Source organism: Psammomys obesus, unplaced genomic scaffold, assembly GCF_907164565.1.
Source record: "Psammomys obesus unplaced genomic scaffold, mPsaObe1.curated_primary_1811, whole genome shotgun sequence".
NCBI lineage: Eukaryota > Metazoa > Chordata > Mammalia > Rodentia > Muridae > Psammomys > Psammomys obesus.
The window spans coordinates 770,116-788,686 of NW_026596234.1; the positions used below are offsets into that span (position 1 = coordinate 770,116).

Genomic DNA, 18,571 nt, shown 5'->3' on the forward strand with positions numbered 1-18,571 from the left:
GGTCTCCCAGAATGAGATGTGGGTGTAGTGTTCTTCAGCAGGCAGCGTTCCTGCTATGCTGTCTATCATGCATTTTAGGTCACTTGGTGCGTCCTTGACAAAGGTCACAGGCTGGGTTCCTGTGGCAGGACTATGGCATTTGTCCTCTGTAGTCCTTTGGGGCAGGGTAAGGGAAAAAGTCTCCAGCTTGTCAGAGGAGGCACATAGCCATGAAAGAGGCAGAGCTCTTGCAGAAGAATTCTGGTAGGTCAGGAAGGGTCGAGTAATAAGGGAGAGAGGAATAATTACAGCAGAAGGCTTAGGCTGGTGAGCAAGAGTCATCACCACTTATACGGAAGGAGAAATGGAGACGCTATGGCAGCTAGAGCAAGGCCAGAAAGATGATCTGAGACATTCTTGTCCAGCACCAGATCTAGATGGAAGAGAGGTTTTCTGTCTCTGAACCTAGGGAGGAAGTGTTGCCTACCAGAAAAAAAGCATGAATAGTTACCTTCAGTAGGGCAGGCAGTGTGGAGTTGGTTCTTTTTATTGTTTTTGCACTAGCTAAGGCTGCCTGGGCCCAAACCAGTTAGACCAGGATAAGGAGGGGCCTGGTCATCAATCACTGTCTTGGATAGTTGGAGACGGGGTATGGACTATGTTCTCCCTGCTCTTCTCTGAGGGCCCTCCGAGGACTTGAATCCCAGGCATGCTGGCTAGCAGACACAGCCTGCACTGACAGCTGCTGGCCCACTGACTGTGTGTCTCTGGCCTCCCGCAGGTTCCTCTTAGTCTTCTCCTGCCTTGTGCTTTCCGTGTTTTCCACCATCAAGGAGTACGAGAAGAGCTCCGAGGGGGCCCTCTACATCTTGGTAAGCCCCACACTTGGGCAGGGTGCGGGGAGAGGCCTGGAGGTTGGGAAAGAGCCCTACTTAATCCCGGTGGGATCTGCAGTGCAGTCTGCCCTCCAAATCTTTCCTGGACACCTCTCGTTCTGTCCTCAACCCTGACCGTTTGGGTGAGCCAGGGTCTCCTCCGGAGTAGTTAGTGTTTTGCATCCACAGCCGCCGTTGCTCCTGGCATTGTGGTGTAGACCACAAGCCCCTTCCCAGCCTCCTCGTCCCTAGTAGAAGCGACATTACAACACCCAGCAACTTTCCCCTCCCTTCTTTCCACCCTGCTCTCCGGAGTCTAAGAACCCAGGTGCCCCCACTGGAAGTGTGTGGTGCTCCCCAGAAGATGTGGGTGAAGGGGTGGGAGGCTGGGATGCTCACTCACATAAACCCTGTGATGGGGCAGGGGTGGGTGTCATGGAAACGGGAGTGTAATTTCTCTGTTGCCATTGGTAACGGAGGTGGCCCTTCAAGGAGAATGATCCCACTAGAATGCTCTTCCACCCACTATGCCCCACTGCCCCGGGGCTGCCTGAATTCTAAAGGTACCTCCTCTCCCTTCGCCATGTCTGTGGACCCTCTCAACTTTGTCCTGCTGTGCCCACCCAGCACACGAACACCAGAGCTTCCCACTGCAGCTCAGAAGGGAGGCGAGAAGCATGGCTCCCCTGGTAGCCTATAGGCCAGCACTTGCTGACAGCACTAAGTCCCTGGAAGATCTGCATTTTGCAGGGATTCAGTCCTGACTGACATGAGCCGGGTGCCCTGTGGGGCTTGAGCTAAGCCTGCAGCTCTGGTTTCTAGGTCCTGAACTGTCCTGAAACTGCCGTGTCTATACAGGTAGCCCTCCTAAGGCCTGTTAGTGTCTTCACCTGTGTTCCTCCCACCTCCCAGGAAATCGTGACCATTGTGGTGTTCGGTGTCGAGTACTTTGTGAGGATCTGGGCTGCGGGCTGCTGCTGCCGGTATCGCGGCTGGAGGGGCAGGCTCAAGTTTGCCAGGAAGCCATTCTGTGTGATTGGTGAGGCCACCAGAGTTGGGTCTTGGGCAGGAGTTGCTTCTACCGTGGCCACAATGGGCTGAGTGAGAGGGCAGGGCCTTCTGGAAATTCCTTCTCACCACTGACTTGGAGTTGGAGCCCATGGCTGACAGGGCCTACATGTTGGGAGGGACAGAGTACTGGGCAGTCTATCCTGGACACCAGGGCCCTACATAACCTTGCATGTCTATGAGGCCATTGGTCCCTCCTCTTGGGGCCCAGGGGACAAGACCTTGTGAGCTGTACCTGTCTCCCACAGATATCATGGTGCTGATAGCCTCCATTGCTGTGCTGGCTGCTGGCTCCCAGGGCAATGTCTTCGCCACGTCTGCGCTTCGGAGCTTGCGGTTTCTGCAAATCTTACGGATGATCCGTATGGACCGGAGGGGTGGCACCTGGAAGCTGCTGGGATCAGTGGTCTATGCTCACAGCAAGGTAAGCAGCCCTGGCCCGGCCTAGGGCCTGCTGTTTACCCTGGCCTCAAGGCCCAAGGTTGCTCTAAGTGGGATGTAGTCAGGGGCCAGGAAGATAGGAACGAGCTTCCCCCTTTATCTACCTATCTTCCTCACTTGTCTTCAGATGCTGTTTTTTTTTTTTTTTTAATTCTTAGTCTAAGCAATCCTCCCTGTAGCCGAGCATTTATTTCCCTTCCTGGTTCTAAGGCCTGGATCGATACTCTGCCTGAATCACCTGCCTAGGGGTTGTTTAAGCTGTGGCTTGTGGTGGCTGCTGACCAGGGTACTCATGGAGTGGCTGTGGGTACACATTCCATGTTGAAGGAGTGGCCAAGACCTGGTTCCTGCCAGGCTGTGCTGTGGGGCCTCTGTGCACATTATACTAATTGACTCAAATGCTCTCTATACTGCTTCCCCCCCCCTTTTTTTTTTGTCAGCCATGATGGTGTGGGGGCAGACACTGGGCCCTGGGGAAGTTGAGCTCCCTGTGGCCTGGTCTCTCTCTTCCTACACTGCACACCCTGAATGTTGGAAACTGAGGATATACCTGTTGAGGCCTGCATCCCCTCTTGGGGATATCTCCACAGTATCTAAACAGTGTTGGGCTCACAGCTGCTGGCTGTGGGGCATGTGTTCTCCAGCCACGGGCAGGATGTTTACTGGGTTGCTGGATGCTCTACCCACAGGTCAGTGGAAAGTTGCTCTGTACATCCAGAAGTCACTCTTGATCATTCAGGACAAGCCTTGTTGCCAACCCTGACATGTCAAGCCTTGTTGCTTGACACAGTACTACTCTAGTTGTACCTTGCTGGTACCAGGAGGGGATTTCATCCTCCAAAGTCCTTGAGATGCACAGTTCAGGGAAGGGCTACCATGCTGGGCACTGTCCAGGCTGACTTGAGTGGGACAGTGATGCAGTCTCCTGCCCTTGCAGGAGCTGGTGACTGCCTGGTACATTGGCTTCCTCTGCCTCATCCTGGCCTCATTTCTGGTGTACTTGGCAGAGAAGGGTGAGAATGACCACTTTGACACCTATGCAGATGCACTCTGGTGGGGACTGGTAAGTCCTGGTCACTGACCACTGTCTCTTCCTCCTCTACTTCCTCTTGCTACTGCTATCCTAACGATATACCCTGTCCCTTGGGGCCTGAGGGCCAGAACTAACTGCCCTTTGGTTAAGCTGGGTGGGCACGTCTCTTGGAGGCCACCTGGTGGCTGGCTGTGGACATGATGGCATATGGAGATGTGAAAATTACGTTCGTAGATGCAATAGGGGACAGACTGGGTTTCTTTCTTCCCATGACCTTCCTGCAACTCCCGCTTGACACTATACTGTGTCGGAGGAAGATTGGGCTGGGGGAATACTGAGGCTCTGGGAATAATGACTGGAATAGAGCCACCCTGAGGCTCCCCACTCCAGATAACCTTGGAGCAGCGTGAGGGTGGAGGCAACGTTGTTATCATGGCCTTTCATTCCCAAGGCCAACTGCCACCACTCCAGGCCACCTGCTGCTGGCTTCCCACCTCCAGTCAGTCCTGACTTTCATTGTAAGAGACAAGGGAGAATTTGAAGTGAAGATGGAGCTTTTTCAGGTGGTCTGCAAGCCTGCTGACAGTGGCCCTTGATTATTGCTTCTCCCAAGACTTGATTCTACCCAAGTGGCCTTTGTGCCTGAGGCTCCCTGTATTTGACTCTGCCTACGACGCTCCGGGAGTTCTCTCTCATTGCCCCCTTTCAGAAGGGCCTATTGGACATCGCTGGACTTCTGCTTGGTTGGGCATGGATGACAGGTTCCCCAGGCTCCTGTTTTCTGATCTTGCTTTCCGGAGACCACACTAACCCACTGCAATGAGACAGAAATGGGTTTCTCGCAGCCCTTCCTCCCCCGGTGCTCTGGACTCCTTGGAGGTTCAGGACAGAGGCTGTTGTCACCTGAAAAGCCATGAGGTGGTGATCTGGGCAGGTGCTGTGCTTGCAGAGTCCCTGGCAGAGATCAGACAACTTCCCCTGGGATGACGCCACAGGGCGGTTTGTTTGTGATCTTATGAATGGCCACAGGCCTGGAATCCTGTGTTCTTTCAGGAAGAAGCAGTGCTATCAGGAGTTTAAGGCTGGGAGATAACTGGCAGCAGAGAGTGTGTGATGGGCACAGACGCGAGCAGCTGGACTCTCTGTGTATACCCAGGCCCTGCTGAGGAAGTCAGCTCGGCACCCAGGGGTCCTGAGCTGTACCCAGCAAGCTCCAGAGTCCTGTGAAGAGTGATGTAGTCCATCTTCAAATTTTCTTGGGCCTAGGCCTTCCTTCTTTTTCAGAACTGAAGCAAACTTTTTATCTTTATTGTTTCAAAGTAATCTTTGTATTTTAAAATGTCTACTGGTTTCTAAAATGCAGCTTCTAGCTACTACCCACCTGTCTTCTTGGCCACCTTCTACCCACCACCACTGGCCTTCTCCCCTCCTGGGCCATACCCACTCCTAGACTGTCCCCCATCCTCCCTGAACTGTACTCTCTAGGCTTCTCTGACTCCTAACCTTCTATGGATCCTGGCATCCTTGTACTTCCTTGCTCTTGTCTCCTGACTTGGTGGGCACTTATCAGATCACTGGCGCCCTCTACCTGTGAGCACAGAGCAAGGGCTTAGCTATGCCAGCAACTCACCTGGATGGAAACTGCTCTCCTTGCTTCCTGTGTAAACTGTGTAGGCTACCCCTCAAGTGTCAAGTAGGGGAGCCTTGGGAACGATTCCTCTTTCAGTGTAGAAGAAAGATTTGGGTTTGGTGGGATTTCAGAATAAATACAGCCTATGCTTACCCTGGCCTTGTTTTGCTCTAGTATGGATGATTTAGGAAGGGTGACCCTCCTGTTGGTCCAGCCAAGTCTGAGTGGCCACCAGTGTCCAGCTTCCCCTGAACTACTTGGGTGAGCTTCTCGAGACTGAGCAGGGACATCTGGCCTGGGATTGTGGCCTCTGTGGTAGGCCATTGCCAGCCTGCCCATGTGACCAGAGTCCCCTGTCCCTCAGATCACCCTGACGACCATTGGCTACGGGGACAAGTACCCTCAGACCTGGAATGGGAGGCTGTTGGCAGCGACGTTTACCCTCATTGGTGTCTCATTCTTCGCTCTTCCCGCAGTGAGTCCTGTACCCCTTCCTACCCTAGGGATGTTAGGGATTTCAGAGGCGCCTGGAATTCTTGACACCGGCCACCTGTGAACTGTAAAGATCTTGGACAGGAGCAGGTCCCTGTGGGGTTCACAGTCCCTAGAGAGGCCTCATACCAGAGCAGAGTGAGGCTTCTCTGGTTTAGATGCCTGTGGCCTCCGTAGGCACACTCTTACTGAGTGTCTCCAGACCAGGCCTTCTGACATAGCTCTGTTGACTTTTGTTGCTTTCCCATCTGACTGACCCTAGACAGTGGGGCCCTCATTTAATCATACAGAATGGGACGGGTATGTTGATGGCTGCACTGGGGCTGGCAGAGGGCAGCTGGCTGCAGCTGCCTTGTGGACAGAGCAGGCCAGGAGGGCTACTGTTTGGGATCTAGGTGCTGCCTTCTGCTGGCCATAGGTTCCCCTAGCCTGCTCTCTAGATGGGGAAGTACCAGGAAATTCCAAGTATGTAAGAAGCTGTACCCGCAAAACACAGTATTGTAGGCAAGGGTAAGGAGGGGTATGGCCCCAGGATGTGGTCTGACCTAAGTGACTTGCAGGGCATTTTGGGATCCGGCTTTGCCCTGAAAGTCCAAGAGCAGCATCGGCAAAAACACTTTGAGAAGCGGCGGAACCCTGCAGCAGGTCTGATCCAGGTGAGCCTTAGTCCCTGCTAGAGACCAACCCCTGTTCTGATTCCACCTCACCGAGAATGGAACCCACCAGGATCTTAGCATTTGACAGTGGCTGTACCAGGATTTCCCCTGTCTATGGATAGGCCATGGTCCGTGTTTGGAAGACAAGGTTGTGTTCAGCATAAGAACAGTTTAGACAGACACGGTAGTGAGGCTGGGTGGTCCTGTCCCCAGTGGGCACTTGGCTCAGGTCATACTGTCCCAGGAACCATCTAGGTCATCTCCAGTGCCCTGTGAGGTAGGTGTCTCATTACATCTATTTTGCAGCTCTGAAACCCACAGCTTAGAGAGTTTGATAGTCTGGCAGCAGGTCGTTCCTGACCCACATCCGTGCCTCTTCGACCTGAGCTGTGGACACTGTGCCTCCTGCCCTGGGCTTATCTAGCTGGTCTGACCATTTCGGGGCCAGTGGGATGTGGAGGCCACCTGAACATGCACGTAGAAGACAGATTCCTGCTGGACCCTGGAGTTGGCCAGGATTTCCTGACAACTGAATGTGGCTCCCGTCTTTGTATTTTAAAGATGTGGACTTCACAATCTTGACCTTGGGTCCAGCCTCCTTTTGTGTATGTACTGCATAGCTTTCACCGCAAAACATATGGCTATTGTTTTGTACTTTCCAAAAGAAACTCTTTTGAATTTGAACCAGAAAATGACTGCATGTCTGTGGGACCAAAAGGTTTAGTGGGGCAGTATAAACTGAGTACCACCCACATATACTCCTTTCAAACGTTATTTCAGAGGAGCCTGTGAATCTGCTAAAAGTGCCACCAAAGATCAATAGCATATGCTTTCCATGCTTCACCCATAAGTGCCTCCTTATTAGGACAGGGCAATCTCTTTGTCTTGCCTGCACAGTTCTCCCTCTGTGGACTTCAAGATGATTTCCAGAGCTTCAAGACATCTCCAAACCATTTATGATGCATGGTCACAAGGTGAAGGCACTGTGGTAGCACCATTGATCAAAGAGTCCTTCCTCTGAGCAAAGCTGACCTCCCTGCATGTTTGGGGCTCAAAGCTTTGGTTAGCAGTGACCCCAGTAGCCCTCATGTAGGTGCAGGGGTAGAAGGACTAATTTTTCAAGAGGTTTATCACCTGGATATGATTCTGGCTCCCAAGCAGAAAAATGCTTGGAAGGGGGAGTCTCAGAGAGGGGACCAGGACTTCTGTGCCCCCAAATTGTCTGCATTCTATAGAAGTCAGCCTGGCCATCCTGGCCGTAGTCCTTGGTGTTATCGAAAGATTGATGGAGACCAAAGTAAGTAGAAAGACATCCCATGTTCATGGACTGGAAGACTTAATCTTGTTAGAATGTTCTTCCCAAACATTGATATGCAGTTTCAGTGCACTTGTCATAAGTCCAGGCCTCCCCCCTTCTGTAGGAATGGAAAAGCTAATGCTAAGGTGTCTGTGGAGTTACAATGGACCCTGGATATCCAGGACAGCACTGCAGCAGGAGAACACATTATGGGGATTGTAAATTTATTACAAAGCTACAGTAATCAAAACAGCATAGTTTTCACATAAGGACAAGAATTCCAGTAGAACAGTAAGCCCACGTGTCAACTGCTTTCAGATGAGGGCACCACGCTGACTGCTGAGAACTGTTTCAGCACACGGCATGGGACAGCTGGAGACCTGTTTTGCTATTGTTTTCTTGTTTGTAGCAGAGTCTCGTAGCCCAGGATGTCCTCAAACTCCTGTGACTCTCTTGCCTCAGCCTCTTAAGTTCTATGTAATAGACATGTGTCATCCCGCTCTGCCTGGAGCTTTACTTACTCTTTTAAAGGATGACGTTTGACTAGGCTTTGTGGTGCTTACTTGTGATCCCAGAACTCCGGAGGCCGAGGTGAGGAGCTCTTGAGTTTGAAGCTAGGCTGGGATGCCTTAAATTAAAAAAAAAAAAAAAGTTAAGACTATTAAACTCTTTTAGAAGTAAGCGAGCTTTATTGTTTTTGTTTTTTTGTCTCTTATATATGTAACAAAAGAAAAATTAGAGAACATCAAAATTAAAGATGTGTACCTCAAAAGACACTGAAGAGTGAAAAGACAACCGTAGCATGGGAGAAAAGTTTGGACGTGAACTCAATATCCAGAATATATAAAGAACCCCAATGGCTCAAACACAGAAACACATACCCAGAAAGTCTTGGTGCAGGGGACTTGAATAGACACTTTTTTTTTCCCCCAAGAAGAGAGACAACTGGCCATGAGCATGTGAGAAGGTGCTGTGCCATTAGAGGAATGAAGATCAAACCGTGAGCTGCCACCTCACACTCACCGGAAGAGTGTTGGTGGGAACCTGGTGACTGTGCTCACATGCCACTGATGGGATGTGTGGTGTAGCCACCGCCCGGAAGGCAGTAGTCATTGCTGGCTCAGTGGTAGGTAGAACACTTGTTTCCCATGTGCAGGGCTCTGGGTTCTACCCTTGGCTCCAAAGGGAAAAGAAAAAAAAAATCAGAAAAGAAAGTAACACGTGTCATTGCTACCTTACACATAGGTTCACTCCTTTGTTGGAACCCAGAACAGGCGTTCAGCCAAAATCTCTGTGTTTATAACACTCTGTGCGTAACAGACAGAATACGGGACGGCCATGCTCATTGGCGAGGGATCAGAATGCATATGACATATCTGTACAACCAAGTGTTACTCGGTCACCAAAGGAGAGAAGCTCAGTGCACAAAGGTCAGCTCAGTCTCCCCACGCAAGAAGCTAACAGGCAGACCACATAATCATGAGATTCCGTAGATGGGAAATTTCCAACAGAGTCAAATCCACAGACCCTAAAAGACTGATGCTGCCAGGGCCTGGCGGGAGGTTGGAATGGAAGTGTCTACGTTAGGCGTTGCTTCCTGAGGGTGAGAAGCTGTGGATAGATGGTGGCTATGGTTACTGAAGGACTCAAAATGGTGGACGTTATGCTGTGTGGACTGTGTTGAATATACGAAAGATATGTATATGGGGTAGAAAGAGCCAGCGAGGAAGATGGAGCCTGAGCCACCATGCTTGCAGAAAGGAATCATGTCCCAGCTTTGCACCCCTTTCCCGGGTCTCATGGGGCTGGGTTTAAGACTTGTTTGGATGGAGAAATCAATGAAATGACCCACTCGATGTCAAGACAGGCACAGGGGAAGAAGATCGCCATGGCTCACGGCAGAGTATCTCCCATACCCCACCAGCTTCTGCAGGCATCATGCTTGTCCCACGAGGTTAAACCGAGGCTGTGGGGCGAGGACAGGCATGGGGGCTGCAGTTCTGTGTGGGTGAGGTCCCTGGAGCGTAGGGTAGCCTTGGCCCGCCCACAGCAATCTCACCTCTTTCCGCTGCAGTCTGCCTGGAGATTCTACGCTACTAACCTCTCACGCACCGACCTGCACTCCACGTGGCAGTACTACGAACGCACGGTCACTGTGCCCATGTACAGGTACTACGCCAGGCCCGGCCTCACCACCCTGCATGGCGGTTTGCTTTTTAATTTCCATTTGCTCTGTAAACCCCATTGATTTGTGTTTCTTTTCTTTCTTTCTTTTTCCAAGTGTATGTATTTTTTCCACAAAGGATTCTGTGTGGTTTATTTCACCAGTATTGATTTTGTTCTTTGTTTTAAAGTATTGTTGTGGCTCTTATTTCTTACTCTCTTGTACCCATCCTTTGTTTTTCACTCCACTACTTTTGGGTAGCATCGTGTTGTGATCCCATCTCCAAGCCGCCCCATGAAATGGCTGCCGGCCTTAGTGCTGGAGGCCGCAATGCCAGGGTCCTCCAGCAGCCCAAGATTAAGAAGAAATGGTGGTGACCATGTTCTTTTGACTGTGTTCTCCAGAAAAGACAAGGGGAGCTATGGTGTGTGTATGCTTGTGTGTGTGTGTGTGTGTGTGTCTAGGGAATAACCCAAACAACAGTGAGAGTCTAGAGCTAGAAAAGTCACCATATTGTCAAGGGGGGGCTGGCATCCTCAACAATACAAAACACAGGATATGCTAGGAGAATCTGGGGGCCACCAGGGGCAGGGCCAGCTGGCCTGTGGGCCACTGCTCAGAAGACAGGTGGCATCACTGGCTTGGTAATTGTGTGCACAAAGCTTAAGCTTAGATGAAGGTGTGAGGTCCAGTACTGTAAGTCAGAGCCTCTTGGGTGCTGTCTCTTCACCCTGAACTGAAAAAAGAAGAGGTTGGACCGTGTTTTCTCAGCTTCTTTACCTCAGTCAGAGCATTCCATTCCATCTGGTCCTGTCCTTCTGAGCCATCCTCAGGTAGCATGGGCACAGAGCTCTCCCAGGACTCCTGGGCTGAGGGTCATCTTCAGGGATCTGACAGGCAGCAATGGTCAGATAGACCATAGACCTTCCTGCCTGTGTCAGTCTTGGCAGGGCATTGCTTGAGACAAAGATGGCCTTGCCATTCCTCCCTTGGCACTCACTCCAGGCTTCTCTGGAGCCCTGAGCCCTACCTGGCCCTGCCCCAAGCTCTATGCTCCTTGCAGGGCATTGGGACAGGACTGAGCTACGGGCTAATTTTCTTTATTCTGTTGTTTCCCCTACTTTCCTCAACTTTTGTTTTCATTTTCTTTTTCTTATCCCGTTCTTTTAAAAAATTTTTGGTTCTTTTCCCTTTGTGTGTGTGTGTGAAACCCTTGAAAGCTCACAAACTCAAACCTATGGGGCCTCCAGGTAGGACATGCATGGGATGGAAGATGTGTGTAGCTCTCGTCTGTCTGAGTTTGGGGTGGGGCGAGCCCTCCAGAGCTCATAGCCCATCCTAGAGCACCTGCCCTATAGTCCTCATGCTGCCGTCGTCAGACCCTGTCCCTAGTGGCTCTTCCTGCCTGGAATCCCTGTGTTAACCTGTAGTTCCTTCTGCGTCGGTGTGAGCACACCTCGCCTCCCTGACTCCTGCTTCTTTAGCTGCTGCTTTCCTGTTGCTGGATCCCTTGTCCTCAGGGAGTCTTGTTCCTTGGCCCGCTTCTTGCTTCGTCTTACAGCTGTAATTCCCTGCCCCTGCCTCTCTTCCACCCCACTGCCCCACTTAATGAGCAGAGTGGCAGTCATGTTTCTGAGGGATCTGCATCTAGGACCAGGAGCGCATCCCAGACTAGAATCTCGCCCTAGGGTCTCCCTTCCAGAGCCCGAGTCTCTCCACAACCCCACAGTCTCTATTCTGGGTGGCCCATGTGGGAAGCAGGAAACACAGTCTTTGCCCATGTGCCAGGCAGCTGTGCCACTCAGGAAACTACCCCACAAGTACAAGGTGAGCCACACTCCCACCTGCTTGAGCAGAGCCTGTGCTGAGGACCCCTGTACCAGCACACCCCTACAAAAAGGGTCTCTCCTGGCCTGGTTCAGTAGCAGGTACAGGTCCTTTTCTCTGGACCTGAGACCTGTCTTCTGCCTTTTGTAGGAACTGGCCTAGGAGATCAAGCACTCTCAAAAAAATAGAAGGGTTGTTCTCCTGGGCAAGGCCTTGGACATCATCCCAGACCCCAGAGGCTCAGGGAGTTGTGGAAGTAGTGGCTGATGTCTGGCCTCTCCCGGCTCCCAGTCCCCTGGCAGGCGGAAGAGCCGTGTGTAGTCCTGTCATGCTTCTCCTCCCCTCGGCCCACCTCTTCCAGCCAGCACCACACCCAGAAAGAAAATGCCCCCACCCCAGAGCCCCCAGCCTGTGTGACTGGAGTCGTCCCATGAGACCAACAGTATTCTCTGATTAGCTCATCCTGGGTAGAGCCTCCCCCAGCTGTCCCTCCCCCAATCCTCTGTGACTGCTCAGGGTTGACCAGCTATGTGCACGGCCCCACTCCATGTGTCTGTCCTGGTGGCTGCTTTGTGTGTCCTGGGCATGCGTCCAGTGTGGCTGGGAGGGCTGGTTTTTACATGTGTCTAACCTGGGCCTATGTGCTGGTGATGACTGTGGGAGTTCAAGGCAGAGGGCTCTGCCAGAGACCCTGCTCCAGGACCCAGGGCTGGGTGAAAAAGTGGAAGGGAGGCCCTCATGGCACTAGCTAACTAACTGAATGCTAGGCTCTTGCTTCATGCTGACTCGTCAAGGACGATGAATGGTCTGGAGGAGGGGAGGCAGAAAAGGGTAGGGAGAGAGAAGCTCACGGGACTCCTGTTTTTGTTGTTGTTTTGTTTTGTTTTTTTTTTTTTTTTTTTTAACCAGCATTTCCAGAGCCCCTCTAGGTCTGGCTCTGGGGCTATGGCAATGAATCAAGGAGGGCCCAGACGTGGCTACTCTTACAGCCTGTGCAACCGATGAGGGTAACAGAAGAGAGGAGGAGAAGACAGTTCAAGGCAGCAGTAGCCCAGGGGTATAGGGTGGGTCTCTCTGAGTAGAAGAACAAGATTGGAGTGAAGAGCAAGTTTGCCAGTGAACTCAATGGCCCTTCTGTTTTGGAGATGGTGGGGAGCCATGAAATGTTTGCGTGGGAGAATAGCAAGGCTGCTGGGTATGTTTGAAAGATCTAGTAGAACAGCGTGGGGCAGAGAGATGGTGAGAGTATTTCGAGAGAGTCCAAATAACGTAAGCAGAAGACTGTGGAAGTCACAGGACATTTCCCGTAGGAGGTACCTATGGTCACACAGAGAGGTAGCTGACAGTGCTGGCCTAGGAGGTGGCTAACTGCCACAGGAACCGAAGCGTAAGAACCCAAGTTCTGTGCTTTTTAGTTGAGGGGAGAGGTCAAGAATGAAAGACAAGAACAGGTTGGTGGGGGGGTGTCCTGTGGAGCCTGGCGTGTAGTTGGGGCTCCAGGAAGCCAGTGCTGAAAGAGATACAAAAGGATCTGCAGAGTGAGGCAGTCCTAGAGCAGGTAGGGTCAGAATTGGAATAAGAGTGGCAGGGTCTGGGGTCACAAGACCCAAAGACTGTTGAGTTTATCCTGAAATGAGAGGAATTTCATGAAGCAGGAATTTGCCAGGAGGAAACTGAAAGTATAAGGATGAAAATGGGATGGGATGAGCAGATATTTACCCCCGTGAAGGAAGAGATTCACCTTCCACATAGAAGCATGCCTTCCCTGAGACTCTGGCTATGGACTGACCAAATGCCAGGGTAGGCACACAGAGGGCAGGTATGGGGCTGCGAGTAATGTGTGGCCTGGACAGAAAAAGGAACAGAGCCAGGTTACATGCTGAGGGTCCTCAAGGCATCAGGGCCTGATGAGACCAGAGTTTTTCCCTCAGTTGTCCAGGCTAATTATCCTATAGACCTGGAAATGAGCTTCTCTTTGCCCAGCAAAGCCCTTTTCTGTGACCTTTCCCCTGCACCATTCCAGCCTTTGGAGACAAAGAAGCTCTGCAAAGGGATTTAAAGGTCTGAGACCTTGAATACATTGGGCTGCTGTGTTTTCAGCTCCTTGAAAGTTTTCTGGGACAGAGAAGTAGGGTGGAAGAGAGGGCAGGAGGAGGCACGCCACCTGAACTCTGCTCTCTTGATCTATTCCGTGCTGAAGTGCTGGGCTGTCATGGCCTGCTGTCCAGGCTGGGCCCTGATCATTTCCTGTGTCTGAGGCCCCAGGAACAACATGAGAAAGAGAGAGAAGGGAGCCCTGGAGCTTGGGAGAGGGGGAGGCACTGAGCGCAGAGCTTCAGGTGCTCTACACTCATGCTCTGCACCTGCTGCTTGCTCCCATGGATGAAGGAGGTGTGGGTGTGCAGAGCTGAGTCTCAGCTCTCATGGAGGCTAGTCTTACTCACCTTTCCTTCTCTTGCCCCAGACTCATCCCACCTCTGAACCAGCTAGAGCTGCTGAGGAATCTCAAGAGCAAATCTGGACTCACCTTCAGGTCAGCACAGGGTCTCCTAAGTTCAGGCTGGGACACTGGGGTAGGGTGGGCATCTTGGGTCTCCTGAGAGGCTCCATAACCTTGACCAGTGACAAAAAGCCCTGGAGTATGCTCGGCCACTAGTTTTGATGATGTTGATGGTGTAGCTGGTTGAGGGGATGGGGCACAAGGTGGGTGGGGTAAAGAGTGCACTCTGCTAAGGGATCATCTGGCTCCATTCATGGCTCATTCTTTAGACCCAGGTAGGAAGTAGTGTCCCAGCACTGCCTCTCTCAGTGTTGGGTGGTAACATGTTCAAAGTATTACCTGCTCTTTTGCAATTACAGAATTGTGTTTCACAATATTTGGACCAGTGATGGGTGTAAAGAAGGGCTTTGCAGAAATAGAGAATAGGGTTAGGGCCTCAAGCAAATTCTTGTCTCTGAAGAGCCTTTGGAAGGGCAGGAAGGTGACAGTGGGCTGATGGTCGACCCTGTTCCTGAACATATGTGGGAGCTTCCAAACCTGCTAATGTGACCTCCAGCAGCCATTTTACTTGGATTTTCTGAGTGGACCCCACATCCATTTATAATGTCCATATAAGAGGAAAGAATTTTAGAGAAACTCATAGAGAAGAAGCTAAATGAAGACACAGTCAAAGGCTATAGTGATAGCCACAAGCCAAACCGCTTTGGATAGGTGGTTTGGGAGGTGGGTCCTCCCCTAGAATTTGTGGAATGAGTGCAACATGGAGATGCCTTGACTTCTGGTGTCTCTACTCCAGGACTGTAAGAGAGTAACTTTTTGTGGGCTCAACAACCTGATTGTCTCAAGACATCGTTGTCCTGTTACTGAAGCTCTAGACAACTCAGATTTAAAAGCTATAAAGTGGGGTGCTGTTGTAAGAAGCACCCCAAAGTGTGACAGTGGGTTTCAAATTGGGTAATGATTGGGCCTGGAGGTTTGAAGTACATATCAGAGCACACCCACACTACCTTGAAGGGATGGCTAATATCCGGATATATGGATGTTAAAAGATTCTCTAGGAGGCCTCCTAAGAAGTGAGGTTTCAGTTTATGGTTGGTTGGGCCCACTGCTTGTAGGATGTGGCAAGTCAGAAACACTATGGCAGAAGGTGTGATGGATGAAAACTGTTCATCTTGTGGCTGCTAAGAGGAGAGAGATAAGAGGAAGCCAGGGGCATGATTCACCCTTCAAAAGCACACTCCACTGATCTGTCTCTATCTGCGTTCCTTGTACCTGCTAATAGCCTATTCACTATGAACTCATGAATGGATTAACTCAGGGATGAGGTTGACTCAATCACTTCTCAAGAATGCCACTATTTGGGGACCAACACCTCAGCACATGATACATTCAAGGAGATACTTCATAACCAACTTAAATGGGAATTGATACTGAATGTGCTTCTGGCACCATTCAGAGGGACACAAGTCAGTAAAGAACGTGTTACTGAATACCAGGAAAAGTGGCACCTGTGGTAGAGTAGCAAAGGCTCACCTGAGTGTTGTTCCCCTGTTGGGTGAAAGCAAAATCATAAGAAGTAGGTTTGGGTGTTCAGACATTGGAGGAGGTCTGCTGCAAACTGTGAAAAGTACAGCCCTATTTCTCCTTGATGTTTAATGTCAAATTTCAGAAGAGAAGTAAGTTGAGGAACCCCTATGAGAAACTTGAACTTGGAGACCTGGGACATTCTCAACTTGAATGAACAGCAAATGGCTCTCCCTGATGAGAAGCACTTCAGGGAGGGGCTGGTCAGTTAGGGAGTACAGGCTGCAGATGAGGAAGAAAGTAGGTGTGCAACTCAGGTCCAATCAATCATCACTATGGAAGTCAGGAATGAAGGTGCTTACCCAGGAAAGCTGTGCAGAGGACTGTAGAATGACATCCACACCTCCGCTACCTCAGGCCCTCAATAGGATGCTCAGGTCTAATAGGATCCATTCTTGGACTACCTCTTGGTCACACAGAGGACTCTCCTGACTAAAGCCTTTCATCCTGAGCCTCTCTTCAAGGTCCTACGGAGAACTCTCCTTACCAAAGAATCCTACCATGGGTCACCGCGGTGTGCCACGTAAGAATCTGCTGACTAGTGTCATCTGCCTTGGGTCACATCAGAATTACACAGAGGGCCCCCCCCCCGATTAGTAACAGCCACTCTGGGGCTCCTCAGGGTACCACAAAGTTCTGGGCATCAGAAACACTGCTAGCATGGAAGGAAAAGGACAGGGACAAGTGAAATAAAGACAATATTGTAGATTGTTATAAGCAGGAGGGACATTAGCAGAGTCACTTAGAGCAGCAGAGGCAGAAATCGACAGGGCCAGTGTTGTCACTAACGCTTGACTCTAAGTTGAACTCGCCTTTTGGGTTTCAAACTTTGGTAGCCAGGGACCCCTTGATCAACCTTTCCATTTTGAGAGGGACTGTCACCCTGTGCTTGACTTGCCATCCCAGCCACTAAGCGAATTATTTACTTTTAATGCCTGTGTGCAGAGGGCTTTCCCCTGGGATCACCACCCCAGAGTCTTGCCAACTTCATTTATGTGGCTTAACAGACAGTTAAGTGCTTTTTGACACAGAGTTGATACCGCAGTGAGTTGAGACTTAAGGAATTTGGGGATGGGTGGCGTGTTCCTGACCTTAGATACACATGAGTATGGGTGTGTGAGCATCAACTCTCAAATTGTGTCTGTGAGCATGACCTTAATCTAAAAAAAAGGCCCTTGCACAGGTTGTAAGTTAAGAGCTTCAGCACCTATGTTACTGTCTGCATAGAGGTCAGGAGTGAAGACACGGGAAGCTGGAATGCACACAAGGAGAAGTCGGAAGAAGAAACCGGAGAGCTAAGCTATTAGCCAAGGATGTGGAACCCCCAAAGCTGGAAGAGGCAGACATTTCCCTGCTACATTAGGGGAGTGCCTACCCACACCTTGACTTCGGATCTGTGGCCCGAGCCACGAAAGGAAATCTTGAGTGTCCAACTGCTCCTAGATGCAGCTGGGGCTGTCGGGTTGGGTAGAAGTGAGAACATGCCCTCAACTGTTCAGGCCATCTGACTTCCCAACAGGACACCCAGGAAAGATCACAGGGTCACGGTGCTGGGGACTATCCTAAACTAGATCCTTACGGATGTGCGACTCCTCCGTGAGGGCCATGGAGGAACTGAGATGGCTTGGGTTTACCCTCAGGAGCTTCAGGAACATGGCTGAACCCTGTTTTGCCCTGCTGTCACTTCTCTGCTAACCTCATAGTGATGCAGTACCTATTGTGGAAAGTATTTGGAAATGTAGTGACAGGCCCTTGCCGCACATAAACAAGCCCTTGACTTGGCATTGCCCTCCTGAGGATACCAGGGGTCACTCCTTAACTTCCCTTCTCAAGCTAAGTAAGATCCAGCCACCATCAAGTTCTTACCACTAGAAAGAACCAACCCCAATAAAACAGATAATGGCCAAACAGTAGCTCTGCAAGCCTGGGAATGACTGCTGGCCCAGAAACAAGCACTGACCGTGGGCTATGGCAAAGTCCTTGGCTGATTCCTGCTGACACTGAGAAATTGCACAGAAGGAGGGAAATTCCATTAAGCCAAGAACTTTCTTCATCTACATTTTCTTTTTGAAACTTTTATTAATTATACTCGTATGATTGTGTTGGAATGAGTATTCATTAGTATCCAATAAAAGAGCCCACTGGGTTACAGATCACAGCTCCCTTGGGACTTCTGTCTGTCCCCTGAGCCTTGCTCCTAGTCCTGGTAGTACCTCACCAAGAGGGCAGGTACTCGAGAAGGGTGGTTCTCTGCATCGGGTCCCATTACGTGCAACTCAACCTGTGGACATGAGGGTGGGTCAGGTCTGAGGCCAGGAGCCTGAGCAGGTCAGAGGGATCCTAGCGGGGCCAAGGGAGGTCCCCTTTCCTGGGCCACTGCATGTGTCACGGGGCTGCCAGAGGAAGTAGCTACTAACTCGTTGTTCCTCTGTTTGAAGGAAGGAGCCACAACCGGAGCCATCACCAAGGTCAGTCCCTCCCGCCTCCAGCTGCTCTAGTGTGTGCTATGCCTATCTTGCCTTGCTCCCTCTGTGTACACGTGTCATGGGGCCCTGTGTGTGCTTCTGTGCGCAGCAAGTGATTGTGAGTCCTGGCACACTCGGGGTCACTGCTCAGTTACAGCCTCCTCACAGGGATTTGGGCAGCTCGTGGTGGGGCTTCTTGGGACCATCCCTCCCAACCCTGCCATAGTCCAGTCCCACAGGGGACTCTGAGGCTGAGATTCCTGTGTGCCTTGCAAGTATGTTGCTGGAATTTGCAGCCCCAGCTAGGACCCCTCCCATCACTCTAGTTGGAAGGAGAATACAGGGCCAGATGCTGGAAGAGGGGAAGAGGGACCTTGCTATCCTGATAGCCCCTGGGGTGGGAGAGAGCCAGCGTCCTCCTGAGGAGGTGGAGGTGCCCTATCCCCTCTCACACTTCCATGGCCATTCCTACCTTACTGCTTCCTCTCCTGGTCCCTGCTGGCCTCCAAGATTCCTGTATGCTCAGGCTGGTTAGATGGGGCTGCAGTGTCAGTTCTGCT

The 18,571-nt window shown here is 51.0% G+C and overlaps 1 protein-coding gene across 6 annotated transcripts in view; it reads left to right on the forward strand.

Annotated features, from left to right (window-relative positions):
- Positions 1 to 18,571, forward strand: part of Kcnq2 (potassium voltage-gated channel subfamily Q member 2) — a 58,761-nt gene that overhangs the window by 20,980 nt on the left and 19,210 nt on the right. For 4 of the 6 annotated variants that reach the window (XM_055596073.1, XM_055596071.1, XM_055596068.1 and 1 more), the window contains exons 2-11: positions 761 to 851; positions 1,767 to 1,893; positions 2,171 to 2,346; positions 3,301 to 3,426; positions 5,391 to 5,501; positions 6,079 to 6,174; positions 9,546 to 9,640; positions 10,856 to 10,885; positions 13,927 to 13,995; positions 17,985 to 18,014. In XM_055596073.1, the coding sequence (XP_055452048.1) occupies positions 761 to 851; positions 1,767 to 1,893; positions 2,171 to 2,346; positions 3,301 to 3,426; positions 5,391 to 5,501; positions 6,079 to 6,174; positions 9,546 to 9,640; positions 10,856 to 10,885; positions 13,927 to 13,995; positions 17,985 to 18,014 (951 nt within the window). The remainder of the gene's footprint in view (positions 1 to 760; positions 852 to 1,766; positions 1,894 to 2,170; positions 2,347 to 3,300; positions 3,427 to 5,390; positions 5,502 to 6,078; positions 6,175 to 9,545; positions 9,641 to 10,855; positions 10,886 to 13,926; positions 13,996 to 17,984; positions 18,015 to 18,571) is intronic. The other 2 variants (XM_055596074.1, XM_055596070.1) reach the window with 1 other exon arrangement.